We start from the raw sequence: 19,727 nt of genomic DNA, 5'->3' as shown, positions 1-19,727 counted from the left end.
TTTTCCATCAATAATCTATTCCTTGTGGGACAGTTACTTGGGAGGAAAAGAAAATGTTAATGCCTACAGCAAAATAAAAGTAGAACCATGAATAATTGGTTGAATTGAATTGCCATAAACCATGCACTCCACTGACTTAAGTTTCCAAGTTAGATTTACTTATTTGGGTGCTTCTGAAAAGTCATGTATCAAATACAGTCCAGCAGAAGGTGGCACTTTATTGTTTTAGTTAACATTCCATTTCAGTACTTGGCTTCTTTATTTTAGGCTTTAAGGATTGATCCCTTCAACGAAGTATGTTACTTAAAAGAAAATCAAACCAATTGGTCAGAGCAAGGCAGGAAAGGGTAGCCTTCGGTAAGAAAAAAACTCCAAAAATAAAATAAATACAATATAGTTTATTTTATAAAAGTTTTTAAAAATTACATTCAGGTGTTATTTATTTTTTTCAGCATTTTTATAAAGTTACCTTACTATAAGATGCCAAGGTAGGACTCACACTATTCTGTCACCTTCAAAATGAGGTACTGATTTATTACTGATTCATTTCTATAATCCCTTTTCTGCTCTACAATATGTTTAATAAATTGTATGGTATGACAGCTGGCATCAGATTGAAAAATGTATCTAACTATAGTGAAAGTTAAGATTAACACCAACTAAGCAGAGTAACAGGAAAGATTTTGAAGTATATGAGAATGAACAATGTTTTTGGTACATTAACAGATATAAATTTTATGGTCTTCATGAAAAAAGAAAGTTATCTTCATTTTTTTTTGTCATTATTGAAGTAAAAGCTAGATGTTGAATAAATTCCAATAGAGTCAGTTAGTGGGAGTAGATTAAAAATACCCACCCTTCTATGTTGGGTGGTTTTTGCTCTTGTTCTTTTTATTACAAGGGCTGAGTAGACATATTCTCATTTATTACTACGAATATCCAGTAAGTGTTAGGGCATAAAAATAAATCCAAAATACTGAAATATAGCTAATGTGCCAAAATTATGTATATTAAATGGGTGATTATAATCTGTCAGCATAAGACTAATTCTTGGGCCAAAAATAAAATTATTGATTTAGATCCTTAAAAAAAATAATATAAATGCATATTTATAGATAATATAACACATTGTAAAGATTACATACCATTCTGCAGGAATTTACATTAATAAAGATAAGGGTAATACTGGTGAGGACACCAATAGAATTTAATAAGGTATTTGATGGAGTCTTGTTTACTTGTCTGAATAAAAGAAAAGTAAATTCAACTGCAGAGTGACAGTGCAAGCATGTAAATGCAAGCAGATAATCCATTCAATGTGAGTTCTCTGTTTGACATTTAAATAAAAAAAGAAATATTGCCAGCTTTGGATGTAACAGAGACTAACTGTATCAACCACTTGCAATACCGTCATTAAAGCAGTGCAGTAAATTTCTAATTTGGCAAAAAAAAAACCTGTTTCATCTCTCTTCAGTACCCTGAGAAATCAGGACATGTCTTTCACTTTCAATAGCAGAAGTATTTGTAAACTGTGTATTCAACTCTTCCCTTTTATTTGGCCTTATATCAATTATTATTAATTCATATTTGTCCGAACCTCAGTCTAATCAACATTGTTTTAGTCCTCTTTGCAGCTTCCTGCATAATCAAGAGGTTTAATACAAGTCTGTGATTATACTTTTACATATATGAAGAGAATGTAAGGTTAAAGGATAGTATTTAAGAAGTTGAGGTTCATTTTTTAGTGAAAGCATTTAAATCCCTTTTTTGAATTTGGGTGTAATCTAAGGTGATGTGTTAAACTTAAAAAGAGTTTCACAGAGGAAGAAATTTCAAATAATATTCTTGAAAGCAGGAGATAAAATCAGGAATGTATTTAATGTTTGGGATTTGAAGCTACACTGTATGTGAATACATACATATGCACAAACTGACAGTAAAAGCATTTGCGAATTTTCCATAAATTGACATTTTTAATGCAATCAATTGAATATTTTTCCTAGACTAAATTCTCTTTTTCAGACAAGACTGATTCAGGGAATTTATATAGTCTGTGTTATATCAGACATTGAACTAGATGATCACAGTTTTCCCTTCTGGACTTTTATCTGTGGAACTTACAGTTAAAAAAAAAATCCCAAGGTACAAAATGTACAACATAAGATCTTTATTTTGTTTGCCTAAATACTCAGTGTCCCTGCTGACAGAATGAAGATGCAGCCATTAGAGATATGACAAGGAATTGACACAAATGATGAATAGATTTCAGTTTTGAGTAGAAACTTGAAGAGCTCTATGAATTGCAATTGCACAATTGTTTTGAGAAGGCTAATTTATCTGTCTTATTATTATTGTCCCTTTTTTTTTTTTGTTTTACAGTGTCACGTTGGTAAGGCTAGTTGATATATGCCAAAAACATATGTATATTTTTCAATAAAAATGACTTCATGTATAATTTACATTAGGATCTTCCTTCTTTTTACTCATAGGAACACTGCAGTCTTACAGCTTACAAATGCTAAATAATATTGATTTTCTAACAATATGGTGTTTGGCAGTTCCAGAAAACTAAATGGGAGACTGTGAGCCAGATGCTGTAAAGTTAAGAAATTCTTTTCCCACCCTGATTTACAACAATATAAGATACTTTGTAATATACTTTTCCTAAGCCTGTATTTAAGCTGCTTGATCGATAGAGCGTCTTTACATTAATAAATTACACAGTTCTCAGAGCTGAGAAAAAGAATGGTTAGACAAGAAAAGGCACTAAACTAAGAGAGAAAAAAATAAAACTTCCTATCCCTGCCCTCCCCCAAGGACTCCATTTTGATTTACAAATATCATTCAAATGCTTCTGTGAAACTAATTGTATCATTACTTTACTGGACTGCTACTGCCCCAATTGCCTCTTTGCTAATTGCTGGCAATGTTGTACCAATTTTGTATAAATTACAGTATTAAACTTCCTATTGTGTTGGAATGACTGGTATCAGCCAGCCCATTATTTTTAAGTAGCTGTGATACACAGCTGTTAGTCACAACAGTTGTGAAGTTTGCTCTGTGGGAGCCATGACCTGACACAGTTGAGGAACATGGGCTTAAAATTGATGCCAATATGTGAGGCTGCTGCTTTTGTCTGGTGGCACTTTTCACAGGTTGGCAAGCTCAAGAAGCCCATAAGGCAGCACAGGAGAGTGAGGTGCAAAGCTACATGTTCCCTTCCCAGCCCGAGCCATCTGTTCACAGCTGCCTTACCGTGTAAATGTTATCCCGATGGCTGCTTTAACTTGTGATAGCTGGCAGTACTCCCGGGTGTCAAAAGTCATAATAAGCAATTGCCAGAATATGTGTGAAAATCCTCCCATGCTGCTTTTCTAGGGTTTTCTAGGTTTGGGTTCCAAACTCTTCCAAAAATGGTAAAAACTCTGCTGGAATGAGGGAATGGACTTTAATTGTACTTCTCTGGCTGTGGATTAGGCCTCCATATAAACTGCATAATAAGGTTTGCTTTTGCAGGGAAGAAAGAAATTTTCAAATATTTTTTTTTATTCCCCCTTCCCATCCTAAAAGCAGAACATGGCTGGAGCAAGAATTATAGTACTACATAACTATAAGAGTGAGATCACAACATTATCAGGAGAATATTCAATAGGCTTGATCAATTAGATAAGAAAATATTAAATGTCTCATTTTGTTTAGAAAGCAATATAGCTTAATAAAGAAATACTGATATATCTGTAATGATTCAGCAATATTAACCAGGTACTTCTAGTTGAACACCATAAATGAAGATTTTTGTCCTTATTAGAAGAAGGTGATATTAGAGATTTTACTTCAGCATTTTAAAAATCAATAACAAAACCTCGCAAATCATGATTGGATGCTTACTAAAAATAAATAAAACCAGGAAAATATCTATGCTAATTTATTAAATTTTCCAATTTACTTCCTTGATTTATTCTACACTAATTGCAAGGATATTTGTCATGCATTCTTTGAGATATCTGGTAAATTTCACTGGACTGCAACAGTAACAAGTCTCTTTTCCTTGTTATGTAAAATATATATTTAATAAGTCTCATAGTTATTGCTCGTGCTAACTAATCCTAGAGTTATAAAGGTTAGATATAAGTAAATCTGTAATAAAAGGTCTTAGCTGTTAGCTTTGCACCACCTCCATGTTCACCACTGAACCACAACCTCAAGTGCCATATCCACAAGCTTTTCAAACACTTTCATGCATTATGACTCCACTCTGGGAAGTCTGTTACAATACTTTACAACCCTTTCAGTGTAAAGAATATGTGTAATATTCTAAATCTAAACTTGAGGCCATTTCCTCTCATCCTGTCACTTGTAAGCTGTGAGAAGACAATGGGCCCTGCCTCACTACGCCCTCCTTTCAGGCGGTTGCAGAGAACACGGTCCCCACGAGCCTCCTTTTCTCCAGGCTAAACAGCTCCCTCAGCCAAACTACTTTAATGTAGGTAACGTACTTCATTCACAGCTGCTGTGCTTGCTTACTTCATGAAAGGATACGGCAGGCCATAACTGGACTTCACAGCTGAGATGCAATTAATTTTGTTTCCTAATAATTGTTTTTTTGTTGCCTGAGCTAAGCACCTTATTCTTGGTGAAACGTTATTCTACATTCCCAATAATGCGCACCTTTTTGTGTTATGAGCTAATGGGGAAGCTTCTGTGGATGTGAGACTCTCTGAACACTGCAACCCATTCTTAGACCTTAGGGAATTCCTTAGGGAATTTTCTTTTGTTTATCAATTATAAAACTTACACTAAAAATGTTAGATAACACTGTATCTATCATCCTTTCATTCTCTTAACCAGGAACATTTTGGAATTCAGCTTCCTTCAACACAGAGACATCCTACCTGCATTTCCCTACCTTCCATGGAGAATTCAGTGCAGATGTCTCATTTTTCTTTAAAACTACTGCATCCTCAGGAGTGTTTTTAGAGAACCTGGGAATTCAAGACTTCATAAGGATAGAGTTGCAGTGTAAGTAACGTGACTGATGGTTTTGTTGTTGTTGTTATTATAAAAATTGAATTTCATTTAATTTAAAGGAGGACTATTTAAAAACTCTACCTTTTTTACTTCTATTGCTACTACCAAATCTTTATCATTATTGGAAAAAATTACCGCACTGAGACCAAACAAGCATCCATTTGAAGAAATTTTCTGCCCCAGGGATTTCTTAATCTAAGAGCACAGCAATCAGCCCCTGACTGCTAAGACTGTTTCTATTTCTTGTGTTCAGTGTATCTCTACCACCAAATTCTCTTCCTCCCAATTTTAAGACCAGGCATTATATGTGGCTGCTGGAAGAATCACTCAATTGCCGTGTGAGACTCAGACCTCTTGTGCCACAGTATCTTAAGTCACACATTCTCATCTTTTTTCTTTCTGGTTTTTTTCTTCAATTTTTTTTTTTTTAATTTATGCAGACACAAATCCTTAGACTTAAAAGCAGCAATAAATTTTTTTTGCATAACAGAGAATTAAATATCCCACTAAATCTGACATAAGGTGACCAACGTAAAATGAAACCTTTATCTTAGTTGACCCAATGTATTATTCTTATATTGCTCATTATTGAAAAGGAGAGTATTTGAAAGGATAAAGCATTTTTTCATTAGGCTTTTGAATTAATTTGAAGTGTCACATTAATTGAAAAGTCTTATTCTTGCCTGGTGACTCTGAGAGTTCTCTAAAATTGTTATATTAGAACAATTTTTACCTTGAGATTAGACAGTTCCTCATTTTTTTCCAAATGCATTTTCTTATCAGCCTCCCATATTTTCTAGAGAAGAGTACAAATATATATATATAAATGTTGTTTTGCAAAATATTACTATAGAAACATTAACTATTTCTCATTAAAAATAAAATATTTTGCTTTCTTGGCTTTTTATTTTTGTCCATGTTAACATCTTATGTTAATGAAACAAACAGGGAAACACCTTTTATATTAGTTTAATTATAGATTATTGGTTTGTGTTTAATGAAATTGTGTTTCATCATCTCATACTATAGTGCTGTACTTGAAAACTACCCTGTTTTCAACACTATTTTTGCCAGGTTTTTGGCAGTGTGAACTGCCTTCTGTTAAATCTCTGTGAACAGTTTAAAGGTAAACTCAGTGTCACGCAATACAGAAAATGTACTGGATCAGCACTTCAGTGGAGGCTCTCTGAAGCACTGATGATAGTCTTGTCTGATAAATTATTTTCCATTTTCAAAATAAACAGTTAAATCATGGAAGCATTAAAGGAATGGTTCTGAGAATTGAATTTATTCAGACATTTGTTAGAAGACTGTAAGTTTTTCTTCAGAATAATAATATGAAGACAGACTCGTGTCACTTGTCCCATTCATTCATAAGCATAAAAACCACTGCATACTTATGGGTTTTAAATGACTTTATATGAATAGGGAGGTGTGAGAGAAAGCAAAAGGCTGAATGGGTCTATAATTTCAGCATCTAAAAAAGCAAAGTTTTCTCATTATTGTATAGAATATAGAGATATTTCTTCATCTCCATAAATACCCTAATTTGTTGAGTAGACAGACCCACTGTTTTTTGTATGACATATCTAAATCAAGTGGAGGATTGTTTGTAGTGGACCCAGAATTGTCTGCTTTTATTGTGGAAAATATCAATCAGAGGTGAGCAATATATATTTCCATCAAGAGTATTTTTCTCAAAAAAAAAAATTTAACTTGAGTGTTTCATATGGTATAAGATGACTTATATTTCATCATCTTATAAGTCCACATCCTTTATAAAAAATGTGAATGTAAATTACCAACCTACACTTATGTACTACTAATAGTTTCAAATAAATTAATATTTTTTATTTGTGTAATAATAAATAATAATAAGGTAGATGTCAGATGCTGCTCTTTAGGATGATGATGTGAGAAAATGTTTAAAACTTTATCATATCATTAACATTTGACATTCAGTACTTAGGAAAACTTATTTTTTGTTATATATTGATTGTTTTCAAACTTTATATCTAATTATTTTATTTATGGAGAGTGTTCTTTAGACATTGAAGTCTGGCTTCAAACAAAAAAGTCAGATCCAAAAATTTAATACGAAATGTGAGACTTAGAGCTATTCTGCTGATTTTATGAAGTTATAGACACTGTAGTGCATCTGTGTACACATTCTAGAACACTATTGCAAAAATGGTGTGTTGCATCCTAACTGTATTTTAAAAGAGAGGATAAATAAAAGAAGATACTTGTCTCAAAGAAGACATTTAATCCCTTATTTTTGTTTTGCAATAAGTTATAACTGCATGTTGAACTTCTTCCTGATTGCTGATTTTCTGCAGAAATACTGGTTGACAGCTACAAAGCTGATTCAGCACTGAAGGGTACACTCTGCTAAAACAGGACCAAAGGTTACGTTCTCTAGCCAAAGGTCTGGGTATTTTATATTAAATGCTCACTGAAGGTTTATTTCCAAAGAGTTAAATAGAAATTTGAAGTAGGGTTGGAAACAGAATGGTGTATTGATTTGGCTGGGCTTCTGCAATTGCTTTGGAAGTAGTTCAGAACAGTGCAATATGCAACTACTGGTGGCCTTTGCCCAAATTTGCGACTTACTCTCCAGGATGAGTGCAGTTCAACTTCCTCCTTTATGGAAGATGCTGGATTTTGCATTCTGTAGCATATTAGCTGGTAATCACTTTCTGCTTCTGCACATGATGCTTTCACTCAGTACTCTGGATGGTTCTCTGTAGCTGTGCTTTCTGTTCGTTGTTCTAGCCACAGCTAGCCACTGACCACTCTCCATGACTACCATCAACTTCCACTCCCCTTTGCCAGTCTGTAGTTGTGCTCTGCCTGGGTTTGAATGCATTAGGGTTACAAGAGTTCTTGCAATGCTTGGATAGTTTTTAAGTGAGACCAGTGTATGTAGGACCCAAAAAATATTTTTGTGCCAGAAGTCCAGGGTGCATTCTCTTCTGCTACCTAGGATGCATTCTCTTCTGCTACCTAAGAAATGACCAAAGTGCTCTGTGCGTATGTCCTTTGTTGCAAGATAATATATTTTAGAATCCAGTATCATCCTTCCATGTTCTGTGGCATATTCTCCTGGTGGTTCTTATAAAACCAAGTTTTCTTTCAAATTTGCAGTATTGTTCTTATAATATTATAGAATGTTAAGTGATTATATTATATTTCACTTTTTCTGACGTATTCTGGTTAGTCTTCAGACACTACAATGGATGACCATGAACCCATTCTTGTTATTGCAGCCTTCATATGTGGAACTTCAGGGATTTGCTTCCTTTTTTTCGAGATTGTATGAATTTTTTAGTGGTACTAACATAATTCACTATTTCAAAATCTTTGTTGTGCACTTTCTTGCCTTTAAAATTTAAACAGTGACTTTATCAGATCTGTCATTCTGATACGCTATTCAATAGGCCCATTCAGTGAGTTCAAAGCAGAACTTGTGTTTTCAAGCTTAACTCCAATAGTATCTAGAAGATTACAAAGACCTCTCTGCAGAAGGTAACAGTCAGTAGAAATTCTTTTTAGCCAGTCACATGGATTTTCTGTGGCTTTTGTTCTCCTGCTGTGTGGTTGTGGTTGTTTTTTGGTTGGGTTTTATTTTTATCCCTCTATAAGAGAGAGTGAGTTCTCAGCTTTTTCCAAAGAAAAGAAATTTATCCTAAAGCTAATTTATTTTACTGAGGAACTGTGTTTAGATATCAATTATCTCTTATTATTATGTAAAACTTGATTTTTAAGCAGAGGAGGTAATTTATTACAAAAGGCATTCCATTTTTAAATTGACTGCACAATATGCTTTATTTAATAACTGAAACAGTTTATGTATTTCCCATTTTACTTTTCTGTCTTAGGTTCAACTATTATAAAAAAAACGCTTTATAGCAACAAGATTTAGGGCTTAAGGATTGCAAATGTGTGACATTACTCAGTCTAAAGGTTGGCCAAAGTGGATTTAAATGTTTAAAAATATCTAATTTCTTTTTTAAAAGTGAAAAGAAAGTAAAAAATACTGCATGGAATATTTTTTTCCACTTCAGTTAATTAATGTTTAAAATGTTGTTTGAAGCTCATCTAATTCCCTTGATTCCTAATTCTTTTGCTTTTCTGTCAGAATTCAATGATGTCAATACAAAACTTTTTTTTGGATTTGTGGAATCTTCTCTATAATCCTTTAATTAAATCCTTAATAATACAAAATTATGGTTATCCATTGTCAAGACAATACTTTTTTTCATACATTATTGTCTTTCAATATATAAAAGAAAGACTTTCAGAGAGAATATTCACAATTTTCAGATCCTCAGTATTCTGACATATGCCTCATCTTTTTATTTTGACCTGCAAAGGTTCAGTGATTTTCTAGGCAAACTGTGAAGTTGTGCAATGTGAAAGCTGCTCAGAGAAAAACTCAATTTAAATCATAATTTTATAAACTACATCAAAGTCTTCTCTCTGATGTTCGTAGAGGCTGTATGAGTAAATAACAAAAGTGAATAGACAGTAGAAGATGCTGGTTGGATTACAGTTGTGATAATTTAAATATAGTTAAAAACAGCAATAAATTAACATGTAATCAAGAGGTGCATTTCATCCAAACTGAAAAATTGCAAAGCTAGCACATTTCACTGTTTCTTGACTACTATGCTCTCCAGGGGTCCGCAAACTGATTGGTTTCTATGCGGTGCATAAATCATTGCTCTTGCTGTCAGTGAGTGTGAAGAATGAGCTGCAGGCCTCTGCAGTAAACTCTTCCTCTAAAACAGTCAATCTTATTCCATGAAATAGTAGCTAAACCTTAAAGTATCTTGTTCTGCTATTAATTATTTTGTGACTCGATTAATTATGAAATAATTTAAATGTCTGCTACTACTTCGCTCTTTCTAGCTCCATATGAAGTGGCTTTTTCATTTGATGTGGGAAATGGGCCTAGCGAAGTCATAGTGCAATCACGCAATTCCTTAAATGACAACCAGTGGCATTATGTGAAGGCTGAACGAAATGTCAAAGAGGCTTCCTTGCAAATAGATCAACTTCCTCAGAGATCTCACAGTGCTCCGCCTGATGGACATATTCGCTTGCAACTCAACAGCCAGCTTTTTGTAGGTAGGCGCTGCACAAAATATTTCCTAATGATCATCATAAAAATGAGAAAATGCTGCGGTGAGGAGGGGAAGAATAAGTGTTGCCAACCAGATCTTTTGAAAACACTTTGTATGATGGCATGAGAGACTTTGTGAAAAATCTGTGCAGAAATTCACTATTTTGAGACTATAGATCTTGGATCTATAGATCTAAAGCGCCTTGGCCAGTAGTTTCTCCAGGACAGGATTTCAAATGAAGTTTATTTCTTCTGAGATTTGTTTGAAGGACCAAGGATCCAAGGATGTAGATTTGCAACCTTTTTTGAGAGGACGTAATCTACTAAAGGAAGTTGTGCCATTTCTGTAGTTTCAGGGGAATTTTGTTGTCTCTTTATCCACAGCTTCTCAGGTTGAAACACGAGAAAGCACATTAAGCACAAGAGAGCTGAAACACTTTAAGGCACTTGGAAAAATGCTGAAAAAGTAGAAATGGAGTAAAATAGAATTAATTAGTATTTATTTAGCTATTACAGAAAGCTATATAGAGCTATGTGTTATATCCACAGTAGTGTTCTTAATGTAATATTGACTTATTATGAATTCATAAGTCTCTGGTGTAAATATATGTTGTATATATAAGAGCATTTAAAGCTGACCCTACTTTTAAAGAGGTCTTTTTTTATGCCTGCTCTGAGAAACTCATACTAAATTAATGTAAGTTTTATTTGCTGTGGGCTGGGGAGGAATACATTTAAGGACAATAGTGTTCTTAAATTGCCACCACCAGGTTGTTTTAGTCTATTATAACTGAAAATAATGACAGCTATGTCAAGATATTCCATGTAACACAAATAATTACACAAACTTTGAAACTGAAAAAACTTAAAATGGATGATCACATGGAAGCATTTATCCAAATGAGAAATGGAAATGTATGAGAATTATAGTTTACAGTCTCACACATTGTGGAATATTTTCTGCTTTTACTTTTTAAAAGAGGACAAAGGACAAGAAACATCAGTAGGCTGTGCAACAAAGGACAAGAGAGAGAGTATGTAGGTTACACACCTTGCTAAGTAACATAGATAAATAAAATGTTAGCTATCATGAAATTTGCTAAAAATAAGGAACAGTGAAAAAAAATGAATTAACAACTTTCACTACTCGAAGGATTGCTCTGTATAGTTATCACCTCTGCTAGGTAGTCAGACATAATCTGGCTGTTATTTCTCTGCATAGAGGGGCTTTAACCTTCCTATTTTTGAAGAGTAGACACAGCTTCCGAGACAAAGTATATCAGAACAGACACCAGCTGAGGGGTATCATGGAATCATTAAGGTTGGAAAAAACCTCCAAGTTCACCAAGTCCAACCTTTAAATGAACACAACCTCATCAACTAAACCACAGCACTAAATTCCACATTCAGTTATTTCTTGAACTTTTCGAGGAGTTGAGACTTCACAACACCCCTGAGCAGCCTGTTCCAATGCTTAATCACCCTTTCCATGCAGAAATTCTCCCTGATGTCCAACATAAACATGCCCTGGCACAGTTTGAGATTATGCCTTCTCGTTCTGTCAGTATTTTCTGGGAGAAGAGGCCCACTCCCACCTGGCTGCACCCTCCTTTCAGGCAGTTTTAGAGAGTGATAAGGTCACCCATGAACCTCCTTTTCTCCAGGCCGAACAACGCCAGTCCCCTCAGCTGCTTCTGTCATGAATTACTCTCTTAACCCTTTTACCCACTTCATTCCCTGTTCCCTGATATGCTCCAGTGTCTTCATTGTAGTGAGGGGCCCAGAACTGGACACAGCACTCCAGGTGTGACCTCTCCAGTGCCAAGTACAGGGGGACAGTCACTGCCCTGTTCCTGCTGCCACACTATTGCTGATACAGGCCAGGATGCCATCGTCCCTGGCCACCTGGACACAGCCGGCTCACGTTCAGCTGCTGACCAGCAAACCCAGATCCTTTTCCAGCATGCAGCTTTCCAGTCACTCTTCTCCAAGCCTACAGACTTGCATCAAGTTGTTTTGACCAAAATGTAGAATTACCAAGATCCTGATATGTTGAACACACAGCTGACCACAGCCCCTTAGTCCAGCCAGTCCAGACCCCCTACCAGATCCTTCCAACCCTTCAGCAGATCAACCTTACCACCCAGCATAATATCATCTCCAAACTTACTGCAGGTGCACTTATCCAAATCACCAATAAAGATGCTAGACAGAGCTCCTCCCCTCCCCTCCTCTCCCCTCCCCTCCTCTCCTCCTCTTTTGTGAATTAATAGAGTCTTCAAGGGCTCTCTGTAATTACTTGACAAAACAGAAATCAAATGTACTTTTAAAGCTACTTATAAATATTTTCATATGAATAATTTTGTCTGTTGGAAAGTCATAATATACTGTTTATAGGCTGTAAGCTATAAAGTTTGTTTACATATCAATTATTTAAATGTTTTTAAAGCTCCTGTAAATTTATTTTCAGGTGGAACAGCATCCAGGCAGAAAGGATTTTTGGGATGCATTCGTTCATTACGGTTGAATGGAATGGCCCTTGATCTGGAAGAGAGAGCGAAAATAACACCAGGAGTTGAACCAGGCTGTCCTGGACATTGTAGCAGTTATGGTAACCTGTGCCACAATGGTGGAAAATGCAGAGAGAAATACAGTGGATTCTCCTGTGACTGCACTTTCTCAGCCTATGCTGGTCCATTCTGTAAGAAAGGCAAGCATGTCTTTTAGCTTTATCAGTTATTGAAAACAGGATCATACAGTCCAGATCAAGATCTTCAAATCCCCTTAAACATATGTTGAAATCTTGCAAAATATGCACTTTACATAATGTTGGTAAATATTCAGCTGAATTTACTCAGCTGTAAGTTTTAATATCTGTAAGTTTTGCTAAACACTTTTTTTTCAGAGATAACTTCAATATATACCATTTAAACAGGAACCACATTACCCTCTTATAGCATGAAGATGCTGAGAGGATCAGCATCTTCATGCAACTATTTTGATTCTTTGATACTACAGTAAATCTAGGAACTATATTTTTGTGGTAAAGCATTTGGATTTCTGTCTTTCAAATAGTAATCTCTAAAACTAAGTCTAAATTTGGAAAACAAACCAAGGAACAGAAGAACTTAAATCTGCTTTTTGCTGTAAGAAAGTAAGATCTTTGCAGAAAGGACCGAACCCGTTTTCCAAGTCTTTTTAAAGTAGCTCTTTGGTGAAGTTATCATAATGGTAGATGATGACAAGTCTGAATTTCAAAAATGAATGAATGAATGAATGAATTTCAAAATTATCGAGAAGTTTTAGTGTTTGCATATAATTCAGATTTGCAAAAAATCTTGCTTCCTCCATGTATTAAATGCATTCTGCAAAGTACTAAGCAGCTTATATGCCACAACTTCATGTTACTCTAAATTAGCACAAAATCTGCCCTGTCATCACTGCCACCACAAAAGTGAGGGACCCAAAGTCTTTGGACTTTCCATATCTAGCACTGCAGGTCTGATGGCACTGTATGAGGAATGGTGTTTTCCTCCTCTGCATCAGAAAGGACTAATGGTCACACTGTAATATTCAGCAGAGGCAGACTAGCTTCTGTTGCTAAGAGTGTGGGGTGACCAAAGTAATAACTTTCAGTCAGCTTTTTTCAAGTACTTGACCAGATTACAGAAACTTCAAGAAATTCCTCCGAAGTGTGAAAGCTGTGATCCAAAGCACTAAGACTTTTTCTAAGAACAAAGACTAAAACTTTTCTGCTTTTAGCAGAAAACGGCAGAAAACAGAAATCACAGAATTACAGAAGCTCTCTTTAAGTGATTCAAACATAAGAAGAGCATAAGTAGGTTTCTATTTTCCTTTTTTTTTCTCCCACCTGACCAGTCTCTTCTACCACATATCTAATCTAAATATTAGGATTCAAATTGCTGCACCCAAATTGCTGTTGTTTGTAGGAGCACTGTGCATGCGAGACAGGATATACTGTGCTTGAGGACCAGGATGATCAATAGAAAATAACCTAGAAAAACATGTTCTTCATTAAACAGATATTTAAGACACACATCTAAAATAAGCTTTTGCCTTAGACCAGGTTGTGTCTTAAATTTCTCTGTAGTTCTAAATGCTAGTTTCATTTAAATTTACTTTTTAGCTTTATCACAATAGTCTAGAATACATTTTATTTTACTCTGTGGTGTGGCAGAAGGAAAAAAATACCAACGAAACAACAAAAAAAAGCTCTCTAATGTTATTTTGCATTATATTAAAATATTTAATTACTTTTTGTTTCAGAGATCTCTGCCTATTTTTGGACTGGCACTTCTGTGACATACAACTTTCAAGAATACTACACATTAGCTAAAAATTCCAGTTCTCATGCTTCTTCTTTCTATGCTGACATGACACTGGCCAGGGAAGCAATCACATTTGCCTTTCGAACAACACGGACACCAAGCTTACTGCTGTATGTCAGCTCCTTCTACAAGGAATACCTCTCGGTCATTCTCACCAGGAATGGTGAGTTTTCAGCTTGGATGTCTGGAAATACTAATGAACATCATAACTGTCAGCTTGGATTCTCTCGGATTTCCAGACCTGAAGCAGGAACTACATATTGTACTGTTGTTTCTTTAGATGGTATCTTTGTTTTTCAGCTGCATCACGCATTTCTTTCCACATGAAAAGCATTCCTCCTACTGTACTTTCAACTTTCACTACTGTTTTTTAATCATGTTGCCAAAAATATTTATTTCTGAAAATCCTTTAGAAATGTTTGGGTTTTAGAGTTTGGAAATGAAAATTGAAATTTATCTGAGCTGTGTTCTATTCATGAGGACTATTAATTGTCATCCTCAAAAGAAATTATGAAATAAAATACTTTTTAAAGTGCATTATCCATTTCCCAAATTAATCAGAGGTAATTTCATTAAATTTATTTCATAAGCTACTTATATAACTATGAATATATATATATATATATGTATGTATGTAAAAATATATGTAACATTACTGATATTTCTGTGTAAGCTGAGCATTAACTATTAGTCGGATCTTTCCATTCTTTCATCTAGATCTAGGTGTTTTTTTCTTTAAGTAAAAGCACCCCACGGACTGAGTTAAATTTTCAGGTTTATCTTTGCAGTCACTGTGGGTCTGTGCTTGAGGAAGGTTCTGTGCTTTCCTAGACACATATTTGGATATAGAATAGCTGTATTATCCTCCCCGTCGTGTGACACAGAACATGTGTTGCTCATGACCGGCCTGGATCTCACATGGGCCCCTATTTCGAGAGCATGAGTAGAAAATTCTGGTCCAACTGCAGCTGAGAAGGAATTTCTGACCAGGAAACTACATTGCCTCTGTGTTCTCTTCTGAGTCTTTGTGTGATTATTTGTGTACAGATGGTATTTTGGGAGTTGACAATAAGGAATGGAAAGTGAGCTAGGAGTTAGTACACTGCATTCAATTTAATTTTCAAATGGTCAGAGGTTAACAGGACTGGACAGGGAAAACATTATTCAAGAATTACGAGTTATATTTGGTAAGTCACAATTATGAGAGCTACCAGACTAAGTCTTTCTCAGCTGAATTTTGAAAGTAATTATAAAATTTCTGCTCAAATTTTAAGTCAGTAATCAAAATTGAGACAGTTTATGACTATTTTTGCCACTATATCCTGCTTCTGACATTGCTGTTACTCATTCTGTTGCCTTTAATGTCTCACTTATATCCATTACTCATAGCTAAGTCCTTAAACAAATCAAGCATTTGTTTTGCTCTTGCAGTATACCCCTGTGAAGCATGTTAGATCATATATTGTATAATATCTTTCACAAAATATATGATCTATACTGCTTATAGTGTATGTAGTGTACTACAACTTTTCTCTCTTTATCCCTGCAGGAAGTTTACAGATTAGGTACAAGTTAGATAGCCATCAAGATCCTGATGTCTTCAGCATCAGTTTCAAAAGCATGGCTGATGGACAACTACAGCATGTGAAGATTAACAGAGAGGAGGAGACACTTTTTGTAGAGGTAATTCTGTTAGGAGTGGGGTAAAAAGTGGATTATCATAAAAAAGTAGACAAGCAAAATTCAGTAAATACTTGCAACAAGACAATTACCCCCAAATAAAATGTGCCTTAATATCTCAAGTAATCAAAGCAAAGTTAACACTCTCGTGATGCACAATCAAAATTAATGTTAGCCAATCTCTTTGATGTTATTTTTTTTTTATTTCAACAGGCCAATATCACCTCCTAATTTCATATGAAAATGCAAGTAATTGTTTGATGGCTGAATTTTCAAAATTTAGTAAATGTGTGTGACTGCTGTTGTTTGTTTTGGGTCTTGGATTTTCAGGTTTTTTAGTTAAATTATGCATTAAACTACAGTACAAATATATTACCACACAGATAATAATGTAGGTCTTTTAAAATTCTTCTTTGGTCTCTTTTACATCATCAAAGGAATGTGGCTATTAAGGAAGATATTTTTTGCTGTTTTTGTGGAAATTTCATGATAAAATACTAACATTTATTTTGCTAATGGTTGATATTAACAGGCAAAAAGTCTTTTTTTAATATAATTTTAAATTCAAAATACCTGCATGTTATAATTTAGTATTTTGAATCTAGAACTTGAGTAATGGTTCTTGGCTTGAAGTTGTTCTAGAGGTACCCTGAGAGGCAGAATATTTACAATATAATATTTGATCTTTATAAAATTAAATACTGAGTGCCTTTTTAAAATGAAAAGAGAGTTTTTCATATTCTTAAAGGTTTGCTATTTTTTATTCATCCTAGAGGTGAAAAAGAAAGAATCAGGCAAATAGCTAAGATAAATAAAGGTTTATTAAGTGGGATGCTTAAGAATATCAGTTATAATCAGTGATCTAAGGAAGCTAATAATCTATTTCCTGATGAGTTTTTATGCTATAAATAACAAATGCTTCCCTCAGGTCTTCTTATTTTTAGCCTTGATCTTACTTGCTTTTTTGAAAATATTGACTACTATTTCTTCCATTATTCTACTTTGTTTCTCACTCTATCATTCTGTAGGTTAACCAGAATGAAAGAATGAAGTTTATTCTGTCTTCAGGCACAGAATTCAATGCAATCAAGTCTCTCACACTTGGCAAGATTTTAGGTAAGTGGAACACCACAGCATTTTCTAAAACTACAAGGTTTTCTAAAATATGGATCAAACGTCATCATGAGGTGTGAAAAAAACCAACACAAATGTCACTGAAAGGTATTTGTTATTGTGGATTTACTTAGACACTGAGTCACAATCAAGGTAGAAACTTCAGTCTTGTGGAAATACAGATATAATCACAAATAAGTGCTTCCTGAAAAAATGATCAAGTGGGTTCCATTAAAAATAATTGTACACTTCTCTCTCATTTTGCAATCAAGCATTAAGAAACACCACTTTTTTTTCTATTCTGGATAAAAAACAAATCAAATTGAAGTCGCACACAAAGATGATATAATATTATTAATCACGTATTGTACTTGAAAAACTTCCTGTGATTAGATTTTGATGTAAACAGTGAAGAATATGGTAATGTGAGTCAGATCTTTGTTGGAGATTCTTTGTCTAGTGATGATTCTTCAAAAGACGTCTGTTTCTCTTAAGTAATCATCAAATGAAGTTTACCAATCTACAATCACCATTTCTTTAAAAGAAAATAGCAATAGCCTGGACTGAAATTCTCAAGATCTTGTTATTTTCATACCTTTCACTTTGGCAATGATAGAGGAAGATTTGGTGTTGGTGCAAATTTAAAGGGTATTTCTCTTTTCTCTAAAGTGATTTCATAGAATCACAGAAAGTTTTGGGTTGAAAAGGACGTAAAAGGTCATCTAGTTCCAACACTCCTGCTGTGTGCTGGAACAGCTTCATCCAGACCAGGTCATTCAAAGCCTCATCCACTGGCCTTGAACACTTCCCATGAGGGGGGTGAATGGATTGAGAGCAGCCTTGAGGAGAAGGGCTTGGGGGTGTTGGTGGACAAGAAGCACAGCATGGGCCAGAAATGTGCACTTGCAGCCCAAAAGCCATTGGTGTTCTGGGACTGTTCAGGGCCAGGTTGGATGCAGCTCTGAGAAACCTGGCCTAGTGGAAGGTGCTCCTGCCTATTATAGGGGGTTGCAATGAAGTGGTCTTTAAGGTCCCTTCCAGTCCAGGCCATTCTATGACTCCAGGCCTCATCCAAAGCACTGTGGCCAGCAGGGCAAGGGAAGTGACTCTGTGCCTCTCATCTGCTCTGCTGAGACCCTACCTGGAACCCTGCGTCCAGCTCTGGGGTCCCAGACAGGAAAGACATGGACTTGTTAGAGCAGATCTAGAGAAGGACTGCGAAGATAATCAAAGTACTGGAGCAGCTCTCCTATAAAGACTGAGAGAGTTGGGGATGTTCAAGCCTGGAGAAGTCTCCAAGGCGATTTTATAGCAGCCTTACACTACCTAAAGGAGGCTACAAGAAAGCTGGAGTGACGTTTTACATGTGCATGTAGTAATAGGACAGAAGGGAATGGCTTTAAACTGAACAATTGTAGATTTAACCTGGAAATAAGGAAGAAATTCTATGCTGTGTGGGTGAGAGATGCTGGAACAGATTTTCCAGGAAAGCACTGCATGCCCACCCCAGTCTGTATTGATACTGGGGGTTGCACAGATGCAGGTGCATAACTTTGCACTTGCCATTGTTGAATTTGATGAGATTCACTTAGTCCCAGTCCTCAAACCTGTCAATGTCCCTTTGGGTGGCATTCCATCTCTCAGGTGTGTCAACTGAACAGTTCAGTTTAGTGTCATCCACAGAGTTCCTTCAGATGCACTCAATCCTGCTCTTGGTGTCTTTAGAAAAGATGTTGAACAGAAATAGTGTTGGCCCAGAGGGGCACCACCTGTCACCAATCCCTGTTTAGACATTGAGCTGTTGCGTGCAAATGTTTGGATAAGGAGATCCAGTTAATTCTTGATCTGTCAAATAGGTGGTTGTTCTCAATCATGAGAATGTTATCTAGAAAAGGCAGAATAATAATTTTAAATATATCATAAAATTCATACAGGGATAGTTATTTTTATGAGAACAATTACCAAATGCTAAATAGCTTAAAATGTATTAAAGAAATTCAGAAACCATGTTTATAGGCTATTAAAAAAATTCTTAATTATTATTTAGTTATCTTTAGGAGAATCTCAGTGTAGCTAATTTGTTTTCTTACTGTAAAACTAAGCACCTCTAACACAAACAGAAATATATACTTTAGAAATGTAGATTTTATATATAAATCTTACACTCCAAAATAGAACTGGTGTGTAAATATGCACAGAAAATGAAAAAGAGAATGATCACTTATGCATAACTTTAAAGCAGTATTAGCTGAAATATAAACTATTACAAGAAAATGTTACAAATATTTCCAAACTTTACAATATTATGATAAAACTGAATCAGGAATGTATAATATTTGAAGTGTGGTAGTTTAGTGCAGTCACACTCACATAAGGTTAATACCACAGTGACCAGTACAGAATGAAAGCCTCTTCTATCTTTGTTATAA

At 35.1% G+C, this 19,727-nt stretch overlaps 1 protein-coding gene across 4 annotated transcripts in view; it reads left to right on the top strand.

Moving 5' to 3' along the window:
- Positions 1–19,727, top strand: part of CNTNAP4 (contactin associated protein family member 4) — a 203,801-nt gene that overhangs the window by 170,018 nt on the left and 14,056 nt on the right. For all 4 annotated transcript variants that reach the window (XM_063179795.1, XM_063179794.1, XM_063179793.1 and 1 more), the window contains 6 exons: positions 4,849–5,019; positions 9,943–10,161; positions 12,627–12,866; positions 14,444–14,668; positions 16,055–16,188; positions 17,214–17,301. In XM_063179795.1, coding sequence (XP_063035865.1) covers positions 4,849–5,019; positions 9,943–10,161; positions 12,627–12,866; positions 14,444–14,668; positions 16,055–16,188; positions 17,214–17,301 — 1,077 coding nt within the window. The remainder of the gene's footprint in view (positions 1–4,848; positions 5,020–9,942; positions 10,162–12,626; positions 12,867–14,443; positions 14,669–16,054; positions 16,189–17,213; positions 17,302–19,727) is intronic.

Source organism: Melospiza melodia, chromosome Z, assembly GCF_035770615.1.
Source record: "Melospiza melodia melodia isolate bMelMel2 chromosome Z, bMelMel2.pri, whole genome shotgun sequence".
Lineage (NCBI taxonomy): Eukaryota > Metazoa > Chordata > Aves > Passeriformes > Passerellidae > Melospiza > Melospiza melodia.
Note: the sequence above shows the minus strand (reverse complement) of the source record. Positions and strands in the feature narration are given on the sequence as shown.